At 35.1% G+C, this 19,576-nt stretch overlaps 1 protein-coding gene across 1 annotated transcript in view; it reads left to right on the top strand.

Annotated features, from left to right (window-relative positions):
* ANO5 (anoctamin 5) overlaps positions 1–19,576 on the top strand; it is a 56,920-nt gene that overhangs the window by 20,956 nt on the left and 16,388 nt on the right. The window contains exons 4-12 of the mRNA XM_037522583.2: positions 5,204–5,317; positions 6,489–6,557; positions 7,606–7,890; positions 10,464–10,577; positions 14,002–14,117; positions 15,815–15,949; positions 16,316–16,421; positions 16,519–16,579; positions 19,122–19,273. Of these exons, the coding sequence (XP_037378480.1) occupies positions 5,204–5,317; positions 6,489–6,557; positions 7,606–7,890; positions 10,464–10,577; positions 14,002–14,117; positions 15,815–15,949; positions 16,316–16,421; positions 16,519–16,579; positions 19,122–19,273 (1,152 nt within the window). The remainder of the gene's footprint in view (positions 1–5,203; positions 5,318–6,488; positions 6,558–7,605; positions 7,891–10,463; positions 10,578–14,001; positions 14,118–15,814; positions 15,950–16,315; positions 16,422–16,518; positions 16,580–19,121; positions 19,274–19,576) is intronic.

The following is a 19,576-nucleotide window of genomic DNA, read 5'->3' as shown; positions in this document are numbered from 1 at the left end:
GAAACATCCATTCCAAAGAGCACCTGCACCCCTATGTTTATAGCAGCACTGTTTACAATAGCTAAGCTTTGGAAACAACCCAAATGCCCAAAAATAGATGACTGGATCAAGAAGATGTGGTACATATACACCATGGAATATTACTCAGCATTCAAAAAAGATAAACACATGCAATTTGCAGCAACATGGATGGCGCTGGAAGGGATCATGCTCAGCGAAATAAGCCAAAAAGAAAAAGAAAAATACCGGATGGTCTCACTCATAGCAGGAATCTAGAAAACTTAAATATGGACCAGGAAAATGAATATAAGAAAGTGAAAATCAAAATCAACAAAAAACTATGAACCAGAGACACTTTTTGGGGGGTGGGGGGGCGGGAGGGGAAGGATTGGAGTCAGAATGGGGCGTTTGCAATTGTATGGGGGAATATAAAAATAAAATTTATTATTTAAAAAAAAATAAATAAATAAAATCTTACAAAAATATTTGACATGAGAATACACTGCTGGAATCCCTCCTAAGTTCTTGGGTTGTACAAGGGAGAGCACCAAAGTTTAGACTTCATTAAGTAAACTTCAAAAAGTAAACTTATTTTTGGTTAAAACTATGAAACAAACAACTCATTTTCCTCTTAATCATACTGTAGTAATTTGGTTTATTTTTCCAGTGTGTTCTTTTGTCTTCCCTCTGTGTGTGTGTGTGTGTGTGTGTGTGTGTGTGTTGTGTTGTATGTGAGTGTGTTAGTGTTCTACAATGAAGATTGTGGGATTGTGGGTTTATACTGCATATACTGGTCTGTTCCTTGATTTTGACTTAAGGACATATCATGAACAGTTAAATCTATATGCGTATAAGTTTCATATTCCATTGTGGGGATTAACTTAGTATATTAATATGGTCCCTTTATTGATAGACAATTGAGTGGAGTCATTCATATCTTTATAAATATGATTTCTGTAGCAAAGAGTAAAGGCAATTATAATTTTGACATATATTGCCAAATTCCCCTTCAGTTTGCTACAGTCTTCCTGAATTCAACCCCAAGAAGGAAATCACTTATTCTTTTCCCTCCATTCAATCATTGTGGGAAGCCAGTAGTAAAGGAATTCCTTAATAATATATATATATATATATATATATATATATATATATATATATATATGAAACAGTCATCCTCATAAGAAAATAGCAGGTGTGAAAAAGATTTGCCAAGACAAAAATCCAACAGGTTATCAGTGGACATTTTCATTTTGAAAAAAATGGAATTTTGTGGTTCCCACCACTACACTATTAGTGATATAATAAATATAGAATAATTAACATAATTTAACACTTTATTTAAAATAGTTAAGAGTGGATTTGATTGAGTACCTAAATTGCTAGTTAAATTACTAGCATAGGACACTAAAACATTTAAATGAAATAGAGAAAATTATACCTAAGTGTACTGATTTCTAAGGGAGTACCATTTGTGTTTGGGATAAGTATTAGAGTTTAACGAAGGAATGGGAATTGGAAAGGCAATACTACAGGCATGATTTAATAACAACAAACATGACATTAACAGTTTTTGAAGGAGTGTGGATCTGGTTAACTTCAGGGATGATATTACAAATATGTTAATGATTTATATGGTATAGGTACAAATCAATCAGAAATTACCTTTGAATAATTGGACCAGAAACAATCAGTATATACAGCATGGTACTTCTAATTGATCTTTGTATATATTTAGATTGTGCTGGAGCTCAGCACAATTTAATTCAGTCTCCTAGTGATCTCATTTCATCCAGTTTCATGGTCTTAAGTAGCATTAACATGCTGTCAGCTCTTACTGAAACTCTTTAAGTTTCTATCAATAGAATAGATATCACTCCTGAATTTCAAACTGAAATATCCAAGTGATTTCCCATCATGTGCATTTGGATATCTAAAGACATCTGAAGATTAATATGTTTAAAATGTAATTGTTTTCATCCTCAAAAACAAAAGCGTTCTACTGAATTCTTGTATATCTCAGCTATACACAATCCATCCTTCTAAGTGTGCAAACCAAAAACTTTTAAAGAATTACCAACTTTATTGTTTATACATTACATACAACGAAATGCATCCAATTTAAGTGTACAGTTTGATGAGTTTTTAAAAAATACAACAGGCCTTCCTGGTGGTACAAGGGATTAAGCACAGCACTATGAAGCAATCCGCAGCCTCTGCATCACGAGTTCAGTCCTCGGCCAGCTAGGGAGCCACCTACATGGCACAGCAGACCTCTCCTGTCTTGCCTGCTGCTCCCCTCAGCACTGTATTTCAGTCATTCCACCTGTTCTGTTCCCCACTCTGTCTCTGGTGAATCCTCGCACTCTCTGCATCTCTGGCCTGTACGCTAGTTCTTGTATGCATAAATAAATAAATCTTTAAAAAAAATACTGCAATGAAGATATAGATTTCCATTACTTCAAAAAGTTTTCTTTAGCTGTTTCACCCCTGATATGTTATTTTTCCTCTGGAAGTATGTGAAGAGACTCATAATGTTTATACTAATTTGCATTTCTCTACTGATTTGGCAATAGTGGACAATGCTCCTATGAAACTAGAAGTACACAAGTCTTTTTTGTATTAGGGTTTTATATTCTTTGGGTACATACCTAGCAGAGGTTGTGGATTATATTCATTCTCATCAACATTGGAGGGATATTACTGTATAAAGGACTTAGGGAGATTTATTATGAAGTTTTCATTTCCCCCCCCTTTCATTTTTTTTTTTATTCTGTCATGCTTCATTCCTTCTTGTTAACAGCTCCCACCCTCCTTCAACTTTAAAATCACACACCATGCACAACACACACAACACACACACACACCTAGAAGTGATCATAATGGCGTTTGTTTGTTTGGTTGTCTGGTTTTGTGCAATCTTTCCTTTAATGTGGGGAGGATTTGCTAACTGTCTATTGATTACTTCACAGCCTGCAAAGCGGTACAATTTGTTCCTGAGGCGGCGTCTTATGGTAAAACCAGTGCGGAATGATGCTGCTTATGCTCTGGATGCCTGCAGTGATAGCCTGAGTTACTTTCATTCCAAGAAACAATACTGATTTAGGGGGTGGGTGGGACTTTGTCACTGGTTCCTATTGCTCAGACAATTGAGGTTTTAGAATGGTGATCCTTAATCTTTTTTGGATCTGATTAAAGCTATGGAACTTCTTTCACACACACACACATGCATGCACACACACACACACGTACACACACTCTTTATATAAAATTTCAGAGGTCTATGAATCCCCACCAGTAATAAAAGTCTGTGAACCTCAGAGTAACTTTGTCATTCAAAGAAAAGCCACATAATTTTACTTTATGGTAAATAGGTACTTCTAAGAATAAATCAAATATAAACACAAACACACATACTGCAAAATATGGTCATGTCTTGAACAAGACAAAGGAATGAAATGTTTTAATAGTATTCAATTAAATGTACCAAAATTAATCAGGTTTCTGCCCCCCTTGGATTCAACACATTTTGTTAATAGTCCTAAGGTATGAGCCTCAAGGCTACCAATGGTGTCTTTGTGTTTAAAAAAAATGTGTGGTTTATAGTTAAAGTCCTGCATAATGGTAGAAGTTTGGGTATTTCTAGGTAGCCTTTGGCCTTCTGTAGAAAGGAGGTATATAATACAAGTTTTGATGAATTTTATAAGATCTGATAAATACTGTGATGATTGTATAGGTCATATAATTTTTTCTTCTGTGTTCTTCTTTTAAGTGATTTGTAATCAAAACACAACATGATGACAGTTTGAGATTAAATTTTCTTACTTTTAGGAAAAGGGAGATAGCTGAGGAAATGTGATATAACATTTTAGCTAATATGTTTTGATACTTAATATTCAGACTCCCTTATTGTTTTGTTTCTTTACCCATTTTCTCACCCACTTCTGTGCATTGGGAGCTACTACTTTCTGAGACACATCAGCTATGCATTCATAGATAAAATGTAGTTTCTGTATTCACAGACAACATCACACATGAGATTTTTGTTATGTTTGTGTATGACTGATCTATATCCATTCCTTACTATGGATGGTCTGCTTGGCCTGACTTGGTTGAAACATATTTTAGAGTATCATAAAAAAAAAACTCACTCACAAATGAATATAAATTTCAACTATGAAAATTATGGTATACAGTTCCCCCATTCACAAGCTAATTAGGGCTATTAGAAAGTTGGATGTATTATAACTGCATCACTGGTTTACAGACATCGCTGACATCCACTGAAATATTTATTTGTATCATTCTAATTATTATATGTGGGCTATTCCAAGTATTAAATCACATATAAACTATGAAGAAGACCAAATCAGTCAAATATGAACTTCCGTGTTTTTGAAGATTTCTAGTGTATTCACAGTTTTAAAAGAGGAGGATAAGAAACTATACAATATGTGATAGTTGAATTTTAAGTTGGAGTATATGCTGAGTGGAATTTTAAGTTTGAATATATGCTGAGAATATAATACAAATGTTAAACAAAGGTATGATTTTGGCTCACCTAGGAAATTGATGTTGAATGGAAATTTGCATGAGAATTTAGTTGTAGCAAAGTCAGCTGGCAAGCTATCAGCTTCAAATTTTTATCTGCACCTTGATTTTATTTTAACCCTTCAAAGTTGAATTAGAAGTGACAATTTCATGAAAACATAGTATAAGTATTAAGTATAAGTTCATTTTCTTAATGAGAGATTCATTAATTGGTCTACAATTAATTCTACCTCCAAAGTGTTATGTAGACCATGAATATTTGTTCTACTACTAATAATTGGAATGTCATGTAATGAAGATAACAAGTTTCTCTCTGATATACATTGTGGGATCAATGTATATACATACTCGTTTTATATTTTGGTATAACTGCAGCATTCTTGTTGCATGTGCATGTAGTTTGTATACTTAATTTGTCTTGAATCTTTACTGTTTAGTGTATATGTCCTTTATGGAATTTCACTTTCTAAAACAGCAAAATCTTCTTTGATGAAAATATTGGTTATTTGTCTTAATTTATCATTTTAGGGCTGAAAAAAAAATTGAATGGAAACTGGATTGCATTAATCCCGTTCAGTTTTTTTGTTTTTTTTTTTTTTTTGTCATTTGGAAGTAAAACTGTAGATTAAAGTTGTGTCATTTATGTTTCCTGCAGTTTAAAAAAGATGAACAAAGCAAAGATTCTATCTTCTTCCGAGACGGAATAAGGCAGATTGATTTTGTGCTTTCCTATGTTGATGACCTAAAGAAGGAAACAGATGTAAAGTCAGTAAGTACCTACCTGAGAAAAAAGGAAATAGTAAAAAGAAGCACGTTCTATTGTTTCACATGTTTGATATATTCCCATGGAATTACACTGTAAAAGTCAGAGGCCTCTAAAATGTTTTTAAAAACTGACACTGAATTGAGAAAACTGCAAAATAGACAGTCTGAGAATGGAAGTATAAAGTCAGTGGATGTGTAAAGTCAATTTCATGTTTTGAACATTTTGGATATGAACTGTTTTTCTACTTTCAAATAGTATATTTTTTATATAGCTCACATTTAGATATTAAATGTGACCTTCAAAATTTGAGGTGTGTGTAGGAATATAATGTTTATCTTTCTATGCAAGTTTTATTTTGAAAATGTATGATATATATTTTATCTTGGTCTTCACATTAAATCTGTTCCTTATCTTAACTTTCATTATAACATGTCACATTCTGGACGTGCTTATTCTTTTTTTACTTGTTTACTGTGCCCAGTACCATAAATCAAGTTCCTAAGACTAAGGCATTTATCTTGTTCATGACTGAATATACACATGCCTAGAAAAGTGACTAGAGCATAATGAATACTCTGTAAATATTAGATATTTTAAATAATAAATTAGTACATTAATACATGTGTATAAACATATATACCCAATTGTTCTCCCTCATCTCAACAACTTTAGGACCTATTTCACTGTCACTCTTTCCACCCATACTTATTTATAAATTATTGATAATCTCAAAGGTTACATGTATGATTATTTTGGCATTTTAGCCTCTTTTGTTCATTATTTTAGTCTCTAACTCAACATTTCACTCCCCTAGAACTTATTATTTCTAATAACTGCAACACTTTCCAATTAGGAATATGATCTGTCTCTGTTTATCAAGTCTATTTTTAATGTTATTCAATGCAGTTTTATGCAGGTTTAAGATAGAGGTACTGCACATTTCTTGGAAATTATTCCTAGATGTATTAGATTGTTAGATGTAATACAGATGAATTCTAATACAGATGAAAAGCAGGACATGGCATTAAGATGAAGGTGTTACAGAGAGGACCTTCACAGGCAACCAGGGCGGAGGCGGAGGACCATCTGATGGCACAGTCACTGCACAACAAGTCTGTTGGTCACCAGGCAAATGAACGTGTTCTACATAATTCTATTGCTTTGTTTTCCATAGGAAAGAAGAAAAGAGTTTGAACAAAATCTCAGAAAAACAGGTCTTGAGTTGGAAATTGAAGACAAAATGGTAAAGGAATTGTTAATTTAAATGTTGGTTATATGGGGACTACAACTGAGGTAGGGGTAGCAAATATTGTTTAAAAATGAATAATGTTGTAAAAAAATAAAAATTAAAAATATAAAAATAAATGTTGGTTTGTCCCGCTCTGGCCTGTGATGGGCCAGCTATGTGTGTGGTAGCATTCAGTACCTCTGGCTACAGAAATGTACCATGGGGATGGCAAGGCCAGTGGCCTTCCAGTAAGTTGGCCAGTGCTCTGAATATGAGATGTTGAATGGAGGGCTTTAAAATAGACTTATAATTGTATTTGGGATACAGATAAATTGAAGACATGGCTTATTTTCATAAATAGAAGACATTTAGAATACTGCCTGTTAAGTCCAACACCCTAACTAACTAACCTGTTTTACAGCACAGCTGGCTATTTAAGTCAAGGTATTTTTAATGCTCATGAATATGTCAAATTCTTTTTCATTTTTTTTCATTTCAAATTCTCCTACCATTTACTGTTTTTCTAGAATTTCCTTCAAATATTTAATAAGATCTATTTCCAATCCCATTTTGTCCATAAAACTCTAATACTATCCTTCTACGGCTGTTATTTATCTCTGCTGTTACCAAACTAATAAATATGTATTACCACACCATGCATTACTTAATAATCTTGACAATTATGCTGTGTAATGAACCCTTATTACCTAAAGTTCTTCCTCTGGGTCCAGGGCAGCGAGTCTGTCTTATGCTTTCTATGTATCCCTCATCTACTCTTAGCACAGTTCTGAGTCATAGTTGATAACAAAGTAAGAGATTGATAAGAACCACAAAGGTATCTGTAAACTTCAGGCTAGTGAAAATATGTCTCTGTCACACACACACACAAACATAACACACATACACACACACATACATATTTTGAGCATTTGGTCTTAAAAGTTTACTGAAAATTTTCAATAAACTGGCAGGGCTATGACCTTTTTAATTTGTTTGAGATTTTATAAAATTTTGTCTCCTTAAGATCACTATTTCTTCTGTTATTTTTCCTTTTTTTATTCAGAACTCTGAAGATGGAAGAACTTATTTTGTCAAGATCCATGCCCCTTGGGAGGTATTAGTTACTTACGCTGAAGTGCTGGGAATGAAAATGCCTATTAAAGAGAGTGATATTCCCCGAGTCCGGAACATGCCCTTTAAATATGTGCTTGACCCTGTGAAGCTACCAAGGAATGTGAAGTATCCTAAACCAGATTATTTTACTGCCCAATTCAGCAGACATCGGCAGGAACTCTTCCTCATTGAAGACAAGAACAGCTTCTTCCCATCCTCGTCAAGAAACAGAATTGTAGGTTGAGAAACCCTTTGAGCACATCTTTTTGAGTAAGGGACTTGTGCCTGTGTATCCTCTTAGAAGTGTCGATGTGCAATACTGTGTCTGCACGGTGTTTCTGCATCAATTTTTATAAGTATTTTATGGTATTGATCAGGCTTCAAAGTCCATTTGAGCCACTGAAAGAATCTATGACAAATTCTCTAAAGGAAATAATGAAAAAGGAGTTAGAGAAAGTCTGTTTTCCTTTTGGCACAAGGGAATTGCAGTACTTATCCTTACAATTTCTTCCATTTGTTATTACTTTATAGTAATAAAGGTCAGACACAGTCTTCCACATCCCCCATCTTTGTTTTATGAATGGTTTGTTCATTGTACTTTTCTTATTGATCCTTCAAAACAAAGTACTTGTTAGCTCTATCAGTCAAACCTTAGTTAAACTTCTTTCTTAACTACAAGACCCTAAGCTGTGGCACACCCTCTACCTGAGCCAACACTGGCATATAGAATAACCATTCTTGACACAAGGAAAGACATTCCCTAAAATTGGCTTATTTCTTCCTAAAAAAAGTAAAGCCTGATTTTTCATATATTCGCAGATTTCCCTATTGCAATGTCCTCCCTACCCTCTGCAATAATATTTTCAAATAAATTCTTTCTTAAGTCTGGATTTGTGTTATTTGAAAATAATATTCTGTATTTATTTATTGCCATTAACTCTATTCTTAGTCTTAATATCTCATAGAGTAAAATTATCCATTTTGCTAACAATCTCAAACTGAGTTCTTATTTTGGTGGAACTTTTCTAAAGAAATAATCCAAAGTATATAATACGGTCAATATTATCACATTATTTGTAAAAATTAAAACTACCTTGCATAGCACTATTTACAATAGGTAAAACCTAGAAACAACCCAAATGCCCAAAAATAGATGACTGGATCAAGCAGATGTGGTATATATACACAATGGAATATTACTCAGCAATCAAAAAAGATTCACAGCAACATGGATGGAGCTAGATGGAATTATGCTCAGTGAAATAAGCCTGAAGGAAAAAGAAAAATATCCGATGGTTTCACTTATCACAGGAATATAGGGGCACCAAATAAGATATCAGTGTAAAAAAATAATAACAGTACAAAACACAACAAGGCAAAAACAGACAATTATAAATCAGAGACATCCTGCAGGGGAGGAGGGAGAGGAAGTAGAGGGAGGGAGGGAGGAGCATGGGGAACTGAGGTGATGGTGCACGGGTGCACTGATGAAGGAAATTCTTGTTTTGTGTGTGATTTTTTTTAATTTATTGATTTTTATATTCTCCATACAATAGCACCCCCCTTATTATGACCCCAATCCCACCTTTCCCTGCCCCCCATAGTGTGTCTCTGGTTTATAGTTGTTTGTTGATTTTGATTTTTTCTTTCTTGTAGTTATCCTTTTTCCTGGCCCCTTATTTAGGTTTTCTAGATTCCTGCTATGAGTGAGACCATCCGGTATTTTTCTTTTTCTTTCTGGCTTATTTCGCTGGGCATAATCCCTTCCAGCTCCATCCATGTTGCTGCAAATTGCATGTGTTTATCTTTTTGATTGCTGAGTAATATTCCATTGTGTATATGTACCACATCTTCTTGATCCAGTCATCTATTTTTGGGCATTTGGGGTGAAGGAAATTATATGGGGACTACACCTGAGGGGGTGGGGGAAAACAAATATTGTTTAAAAATGAACAATGTTGTAAAAAATAGTAATAAATAAATAAATAAAACTACCTTGCATAATTTATCATTTATTTACCAAGATGAAATATTAAACTGCCTTCAAAATGAGCAAACAGATTAGATAATAATGATTCAAGGACAACAGTCACTCTAACAACAATTCCTTAAATGAAATATAAAAAGGGGTGGAGGGAAATGTATCTAAAACAGTTCAATAAACCAAATTCAACATCAGAAAGCAGAAAGTTGTTGGAAGACAAAAAACAGATGGATTGAATTGAAAGAAATATAAAAGTAGAGGACACCGAAGTTCAAATCACACAGAGCACAAACCCAGTATAACAATATAACTTGCAAGGTAGACATTGGACACCCTTGAGTTAATAAATTCAGATTGCAGAAAAAGATCTTACACAGAGTAATTAATTGAATTATTAAAGACAAGATGGCAAAATACCAGTATCAATTCTACTCCAAATATCAATTCTACTCCACATTCTCCTAACTGCACTCCTAACTGCACTGTTGATAGCATTGATAATAGATTCCATCTCCAAATCCTGATTATAGTAGAAATTCTGACCAACGGACTCCCAGAGAAGCTTGGGATGGGAGAAAAATTATGATTCATTCCTGCTCACCACTTAATGAGAGAATTAGAAAGTGTCCTTACCCAGGACCTAAATAAAGCACCTTCAAACTCCACACAATCCTACTCTCTACATCTTTTCCTAAACAACAAAGGGAAGGTGCCTTCGGTAATCAGTTCCAGTATCTTTATTCATTGTAATTTAAATTGGTATTTTAAAAAATGTGCAATGTATAAAGTTCTGTGATGTGTGTCTCTTTATACTTACCTGATAGGTTTATTATATTCTCTCACGGTGTCCTTTTGGCATGGAAGATGGGAAGAAAAGATTTGGGATTGAAAGACTACTAAGTTCTAACACTTATTCATCTGCGTATCCACTCCATGATGTAAGTATAAACTTGATTTTGAAATACTGAATCCACTTTCCCTCTCCCACTTTCAGAGTTTCCCTTGTTGGAAGATACTTCTATTTGCTTTCTTCTTTATGATAGATTACTAATTCTCTCTCTTTGGGAAAACCCCCATAGACCCCTTTTCTGAGCTAAGAACTGTGCCAACAATGCTGAAACATATAGTTAATATGTTTTCACATGAGTGGAAATTCATGTTTAAAAGTACATTTTCATGGGGCCTCCCCGGTGGTGCAGTGGTTGAGCATTGGGTTGTGAAGCTGCCCGCAGCCTCTGCAGCGCCAGTTCGATCCCTGGCTGCCAGACAAGGGTCCCACATGGCACGCAGACCTCTCCTGCCGCCCACTGCTCCCCCCAGCAGTGTACTTCATCAGTCTGCCTGTTCTGCTCCCCGCTCTGGCTCTCCTGAATTCTCTCACCCTCCCCCGCTTCTGACTGTACCCCAGTGCTTGTATAAATAAATGAATAAAATCTTTTTTTAAAAAAGTACATTTTCATGTAAATTTTCTTTATCATCGATTTTGAAAATGGCAGTTATATTAAAAGAACAATTTAGGATATAGTATCTGGAAATTTTACCTTAAGTCACCAGATCTTTCCTCATTTCTTTAAGTTTTGAAGCTAAAAAAAGACTTAAATTGCTTGTGTCCATATATTTATTCATCAAATGCATAATTGGTTTTAATTATATATAAAGCAATCTGTTAAGCATTATGAGAATAGAACCAGGTTTCCAAGCTTACAGCCTAGGAATTTGGGAAAATAAGGATTGTGTACAGCTGCCAAACAAACTGAAGATTTCAGTTCATAAGAAAGATTCAGACAGGTAATGACATTCAGAAGAAGGATTCTTTGGGGTTGGTGGATCACTGCACAAAAATAACCTTTATAAGTTTAACACAAAAGTGAAATTTTCTATAACACACACTTAGCCAAACATGAAAACTTAATGGGACAACTAAGATAGCCTGAGTTCTGGGGATTTCTGAGGGGAACCTTTCCTTTTGGATAGCCAAAGTTTTTAGTGTTTCAGTTCCACAGTTGGCAGTACTGACATCATATTACTGAACATTTGTAGAATACTTTAGTTATCATTTGGAATTTTCATTTATTTTGTTCCAGTTTTGTTCTTCTATAAGAATAAAATACTTTTTGATGATGTGCTCTCTTTGCAAGAAACGTGTTTATTATACTGTAGGAGAACCAAGTGTTCCCATTTAAATAAGTAGCACCTAAATCACTGCACTTGCTTTTTACAGTAATGATGCTGAAATAGTTTCCAAAAGTCCAAATCCAAACTTTCTCTTTCCCTGGTCTTGAACTGTTGTGCCACCTTTTCTCTGTCAGTATTTATTGAAGACCGTGATAATTGACTCTAGGTCATTTCAACACTGGTTAGCTGATTATATCTTTGATATTTCCCACAAGAGTGCAGAAGAATTGAACAAAGAAAGTGGCAATTTTCAACATGAGTATTAATTCAAGTGTATTTAGCTTGTGTTAGAGAAATAATCTCCTTCCCACCATCCTAACCCACCCCTCCCTCATTTTTTCCTTGGGGCAAAAGAACTTCTAGGGGACCGTGGATCCTAAATAATGCCAGGGGAATTTAATTTGATAAAATGGAGAGATCTTTCTTCATAGAGCTTGTTTTTGTTTTTGTTTTTGTTTTTGTTTTAAGACTGAGGATTTTTGTTTGTTTGTTTTTAAAACATTAATTCTCCCTTTAGTATTAGCCCATAAAGCCAAACTATTATCCTTGGTCACTAGCAATTTTAGTTCTTATGTCTGGACTTCCAAAAGATTCCTTCATGCTCGCTAGAAAATTTGTATTACTGAGCTGTTGTTAGAGGTAGGTAAAATTAGTGAATTTTTTTATTGTCTTTCTGTTTATTTTCCTGAATGCAAATATAGATACTGAATTTCCCATATGTGCTTTAAAGAATTACTTTTTAAGATACCCAAATAAGCTGCCTTTTTTTTCCATTTTTTTCTATTTCGTTTCTCAAGATTCCATAGGAATAGCTACAGAACAAGAAAAATGTTGAGATCTAGATGATATAAAGTCTTACACCTTATCTTACAGATTTCTGCATGTTTTTAATTATTTTTTAAAAGATTTATTTATGTATGCATACAAGAACTGGGGTGTAAGCCAGAGGTGTGGGGTGGGGAGGGAGGAGGGAGGGGTGAGAGGATTCATCAGAAAGAGTGGGGAGCAGAACAGGCAGATCTACTGAAATACACTGCTGAAGGGAGCAGTGGGCAAGATAGGCGAGGTCTGCCTCACCATGTGAATAACTCCCTGGCCGGCCAGGGATTGAACTTGTGCTGCAGTGGCTGGTGATAGCTTGACAGCTCTGTCTTTAACCCCTGTGCCATCAGGGAGGCCCTGTTTTTAATTCTAAATGCATATATATTTAACGTTATCTTCAACAATTCACAGTTGAAAAGAATATGTTGAATAGTTGTGAGGAGAAAGCACTGTGCTAGGTTCTGAAGGGATGTTAATAAGTTAGTCTGCACTTGATAATGAAGAAAGAAATTATGATGACACGAGACTGAGTCTCTTAAGTGCTAAAGTTTGTAATATATATTTAAGTTCTTTGGGAAATGGACATCAGTGAAGGATATGGTGAGGACAAGACAGGATCCCTGGTGGAGAATCCTGCTGTAGCAGTGTGAATATCGGATCATTTACTTAAGTTTGTTGGAATTTAATTTTTCCAACTATAATATAAAAGTGTTAGCCTATTTCTAAAATCTTCCCCAGTGAGATGGTTAGATGAATCTCTGTACCATGAATATTATTATGGAATTTGAGTAGCAAAGAAAGGGCTTTTCATGTGAAAGGAATAGCTTAAATTGAGTCAGTTTCCAACATTAACTTTTAACTGGGTTCAAGTGTTTAAAAATAAATTGCAGTTATTATAGTTTATTGTAGATTTTAGTAAACAACTTCACATCAAAGAAATATGAAATGGAAACCCAAATCTAAAAGTAAAAAAGAACATTAGCCTTTTCCACTAAACTTTTCACTAACTTATAACACCATTTATAAAAGCAGCACTCAGTTATTTCATTCTTTTTTCTTTTAAGATTTATTTATTTATTTATACAAGCACTGGGTACAATCAGAAGCGTGGGAAGGTGAGAGAATTCACCAGAGCTAGAACGGGGAAGAGAACAGGCAGAATGACGAAATACACTGCTGAGGGGAGCAGCGGGCGGCAGGACAGGTCTGCACGCCATGTGGCACCCTCGCCTGTGGTCGGGGATCAGCCGGGGATAGAACCGGCACTGCAGAGGCTGCTTCACAACCCAGCGCTCAACTGCTGAGCCACCGGGGAGGCCCAGTTATTTCATTCTTTTGAAGTACTTTGTTCTTAAATCTCTACAGGGTCAATATTGGAAGCCTTCAGAACCTCCTAATCCTGTCAATGAAAGATATACACTTTCCCAGAATTGGGCTAGTCTTTCCTATTTTTATAAGGAGCAGCCTTTAAATTTGATTAGGTAAGTATTAGATACGATTGCACCTATTAAAGCTTGATGATAAGATTTTTATTTACAATGATATCATATTACACTCTTTTTTAAAATATTTATTTATTTATACATACAAGAGCTGGGGTACAGGCCAGAGATGCAGGGGAAGGGGGTGAGAGTATTCACCAGAGACAGAGTGGGGAGCAGAATAGGCAGATTGACCGAAGTACACTGCTGAGGGGAGCAGTGGGTGAGTCAGGAGAGGTCTGCAGCGCCATGTGGGTTGCTCCCTGGCTGGCTGGGGATCTAACTCATGCTGCAGAGGCTGCGGATAGCTTGGTAGTGGGGTGCTTAACCCCTTGCACCACCAGGGAGGCCCCTCCGCCCCTCCACTCTTTTTACCATTTCACCCATTACATTGTAATCCTTACCAGTGTTCTAACTATTCTAGACATGATAGCGTGCTGTTTACAAAATGTTCTTAAGTACTATGCAGAGATTGTTCACTGGTTCAGACGATGGACCTTGATGTCTAGGAATTCTGGGATCAAATCCAAGTCCTTCCTCTTAGATGGTATACCAACTTGGTCAAGTTACTTAACCTCCTAAAGAGGTGTGACCCTATACTTCTGAAACATATACAGTGTTGTAAACCCATGTTACCTCAATAAAAAAAATGAAATAAAAACAAACAAAAAGTTAATCTCTATGAGACTCACCTGTGAAATGAGAATAGCAATAGTACTTTCTTTATAGGGTTATTTGATAATCAGATGAGGTATGTGTATCTATATAGCAGAGGGGCTAGCATTTAGCACATAATATGTATTAATTTAGTTCAGTTTTTCTGAGTCCAGCAATTTAGAAGATGACAGAAAGATTGTGCTCTGTGTGTGTGTGTGTTTTCATCTCAGAGAGCTGTAAAGACAATGTGTATTTTTTTTAAAGATTTATTTATTTATGCATGCAAGATCTGGTGTACAGGCCAGCAGCTAAACAGTGCAGAATGCTCTGTAGTTATTTCAAAACACTTAATTCTCATTCTGGCTAATTTCACTTAACAATATCCCTTCAAGCTCCATGTTGCTGCAAGTGGCATGAGTGTCTTTTTTGATCACTCAGTAATATTTCGTTGTCACAAATATGTGGAATATAAAGTAACTCAACTAAGAGTCAGATAAAGACAAAATGAAAACTAATCCTTAATAGCTGATTACAGAACTGAAGCATCAAGAAGGGAGGGATCTAGGTGGAAAGCAGAGGTAAGAACAAAGAGGAAAGGAATCACAGTGGTCTATGGCGGTGGAATATGGGTGAGTTGGTGGTGGGTGCACACAGGTGATGCTACCTAATGGGGGCATGCCAATGTTACTTCAATTAAAAAATGGATAAATAAAATATTTGAAGAGCATTTATTTCTCTTTCAAATTTAACACCATTTTTCCATCTACCTTATTATTTTAAAAATAAACAACTTCTGCTCCATTGATTTCCTGCTTACATTTTCTTTTGTTAATTTTTACACCAATTCGGTAGAAAAGCATCATCTTACATTTTGTGATATGGAAAATAAAGTTTAGAGAGGTTAGTAAAACTTTACCAAAATTACATAGCTAGAATGCAATGGAGATAATATTACTATGCAGACTTGTCTGGATATAATACTGAGAATCTCTAGGCTATATCATTCTACCTATAATTCTAATTATTGCCCTCTTTCATAGGAATTATTATGGAGAAAAAATTGGCATCTATTTTGTCTTCCTTGGATTTTACACGGAAATGCTCTCCTTTGCCGCTGTGGTTGGCTTAGCTTGCTTTATTTATGGTTTATTTTCAATGAATAGAAACTTAAGCAGGTAAGAGCAACTGTTGCAACTTCTTCCCTGGCATTTGCTTCAGAATGTCTCTGCATATCAGCAGATAATTGATACTTCTAAAAAAGACCCAAATTCAGTTCAGCATTGATACTTCTAAAAAAGACCCAAATTCAGAGCTTCCTCTCACATAGTGCTTTATAGAAAATCAGTTTTTAACCACCAACTCTGCAGCGTCTGTTACTCAAGCATGACTTGATCTCCTATGGAAATCTCTGCTTCATTACCCCTTCTGATGAGCTGTACAGTTAGGCCAATAAGAACAGCTTTGCATTTTCACCCAAACACACATCACTTTAAAAATAACATTTTTATTCCCTTTAAAAATAAATTCTATTCCCTTTGCAGCAATGAAATCTGTGACCCTGAAGTTGGAGGTCAGATTATCATGTGCCCACTCTGTGATCTAGTGTGTGATTATTGGAGATTAAATACTACATGTTTGGCTTCAAAGGTATGTATGTATACTGATATGCTGAAAAGAATTGGAATTTCCCTCCTTTTGTAATTGATACTAAGTACTCTTTGCAATGTTATTATTGTTTTTACAGTTCTCCCATTTATTTGATAATGAGTCAACAGTGTTCTTTGCAATATTCATGGGAATTTGGGGTGAGTAAATAGCCACATTAAAAAAAAAAAACTTTTCTCCATGTTATTTGTTAAATGGCCCATCTGAACAACATATTCAGATGACACACCTAATGTACCAAAAGTGATTTTATGTCATTGTGTCTGCTAGTATCCATACACTGATAGAAATCTACATCAGTGGTCTTTATTACTAGTCTTTGGTCCAGAAAGCTCTCTATTAACCATTTGCTCAACTGAGATATAAATTTTTAAACTCCTTATATATTTAACTCGTATGTTAATAATCCTTCACATGTATCAGAATTCCCCTTAATTCTGGAAATGTCCCAGTATTTCATCTCATTTGGGAATAAGAAGTGGCATAAATTTGTTTCTACCATCATTTAGGAGAACATTTTTGGAAAAGTAACTCAGCAAGAGAGGCCTAAAGGCTTCTTAAAGATGTCTCAAAATTTGGGAGACTAGGAAAGAATAGAGTTAAAAACACTCTTTAGCAAACAAAAATATGTACACTTAAAGGCTGGACAATGGAGCATGGGTAGTCCCTTATTATCCACAATGAGCAAGATAATAGAAACAACCTAAATGTCCATTGACAGATTGACAGATGAATTGATAAAGAAACTTGTACACATACACACAAAATGAATATACTATTCATCCTTAAAAATAAGAAAATCGGGGCCTCCCCCATGGCTCAGCAGGTTGAATGCAGCGCTGTAAAGCTGATCACAGCCTCTGCAGCATGGGTTCAACTCCCAGCTGACCAGGGAGATACCCACATGGCGCGGCAGACCTCTCCTGCCTTGCCCGCTGCTCCCCTCAGCAACATATTTCAGTAGATCCACCTGTTCTGCTCCCCACTCTGTCTCTAGTGAATTCTCTCACCCTCCTGCACTTCTGGCCTGTACCCCAGTTCTTGTATAAAAATAAATTAAAAAAAAATAAGAAAATTGTGCAATATGTAACAAGATGGATAAACCATGAAGACATTATGCTCTGTGAAATATGGCAGGCAGATACAGAGAAATATTTCATGATTCCATTTATTAGAGGTATCTAAAAATACTCAAATTTATAGAGTCAAATTGGAATGGAGGTTGTTGGGGCTGGGAAGGGGAGTTAATTGTAAGTGCATATGAAGTTTCAAGAGGAAGATGAATTAACTGTAGAGATCTGTTGTACAATATAATGTATTGTAGCAAACAATAATGTACAGTAGACTTGAAAGTTGTTAAGAGGGTAATAATCATGTTAAATGTTCTTACCACGATAAAATATTTTTTTAAAAAATGAATAAAATAACACATGAGCAAATGTTTACATGAGTGGATGAACAAATAATAAACTTTAGCAGTCAGGATACATTTGCATTAAAAAAACGATATTAGAAGCAGAGAGACCAATCAATTAAATGACTATGCTAATAGTTAAAGATATCATTAAGATGTTTTAAATGTATAGAGAGAACACTTAGTTCTTTACAATTTAGAAAGTAGGGAATTAGAGAAAACATGGAAAGTTGAATCTTTGAGAAATTTATAAGTTAATATTGCTTGATGTTAGTATTATAATTTTAAATATAAATCCAACAGAAAAAACATGTATATGTCCATCAAAAGATGTGTACAAGGGGCCTCCCCGGTGGTGCTGTGGTTGAGCACTGGGTTGCGAAGCTGCCTGCAGCCTCTGCAGCGCCGGTTCGATCTCGGCCACCCTCCTGGCGCGCAGACCTCTCCTGCCGCCTGCTGCTCTCTTCAGCGGTGTATTTCAGTAGATCTGCCTATTCTGCTCCCCACTCTGTCTGTTGTGAATCCTCTCACCCATTGCACCTCTGGCCTACACCCCAGTTCTTGTACGCATAGATAAGTAAATCTTTAAAAAAAGAAAAAGAAAAAAAAAGTTGTGTACAAGACTATTCAGCAACACTACTTATAGTCATCTTCCTATCATCCATCCATTCATCCTCTGTCCATCCATGCATCCATCCATCTATCCATCTGTGTATGTATGTATGTATGTATGTATCTATCTATCTATCTATCTGTCATCTATCTATCCATCAATCTATCCTTCCTTCTGTCAAGGGGAGAAGGAAGAAATACATTGTACTGGGGAATGGTTCTTATGTTTTCCTTATATTTCTCTAAGTCTGAGAAGTGTTATAATTACTTGAATATTTTCAGTAAAATATATGCAAACAAAAACTAAATATTAGTAAAAAGTTAAGTTTAGCTATTACTTTAAATTTTCTGAATGTAGGGAGAGTAACATACTTGGAAAAAATGTTCTTACATGAACTGTTGTCTGAGAAATCATCTTTAATTTTTATATATTCATCATTTCAACATTATTCTATAGTTATTATATATAATGTAGTTAATATATTAATATATTAACATTATGCTAGAGTTAATTGTTTTATAATTTTATCATCCAACATAATGGTGGAAGAACCATCATGCAACCAAATAATTTTTAAAGTAAAGAAAAGCTGAGATATTCTCTTATTTACTTTATTTCTCCATCTCTGAGTTTTCATACATTTCTTTTCCTATAGTCACATTGTTTTTGGAATTTTGGAAACAGCGGCAAGCCAAGTTGGAATATGAGTGGGACCTGGTGGACTTTGAAGAGGAACAGCAGCAGCTTCAGCTGAGACCTGAATTTGAGGCTATGTGTAAACACAGGAAAATGAATGCAGTGACTCAGGTATATCAGGGAACTGAAGCTGGCAGTATATCTCAGTGGACACACTGAGCTTGTCTTTCAGATAATGATGTATATTCTAATTTGCTTTTAAAATACTCCACAACATACAAATCATATAGACTCTTCCCTTATTTCTAACATATATTTCAAACACATACAAAAGTAGATAGAAAAATATAAGGAATCCAGGATGAATCCATCACCCTGCTTCAAGTTATATTAATTTATGGATAATCTTGGTTCATTTATACACTTACTCTCCCTGTCAGTAGATTATTTTGAAGCAAATCCAAGGCATCTTAT

Source organism: Talpa occidentalis, unplaced genomic scaffold, assembly GCF_014898055.3.
Source record: "Talpa occidentalis isolate TD23 unplaced genomic scaffold, MPIMG_talOcc4v2.1 talOcc4.3, whole genome shotgun sequence".
In the NCBI taxonomy this organism is placed as follows: domain Eukaryota; kingdom Metazoa; phylum Chordata; class Mammalia; order Eulipotyphla; family Talpidae; genus Talpa; species Talpa occidentalis.
This window is presented reverse-complemented; position numbering and strand designations above follow the sequence as displayed.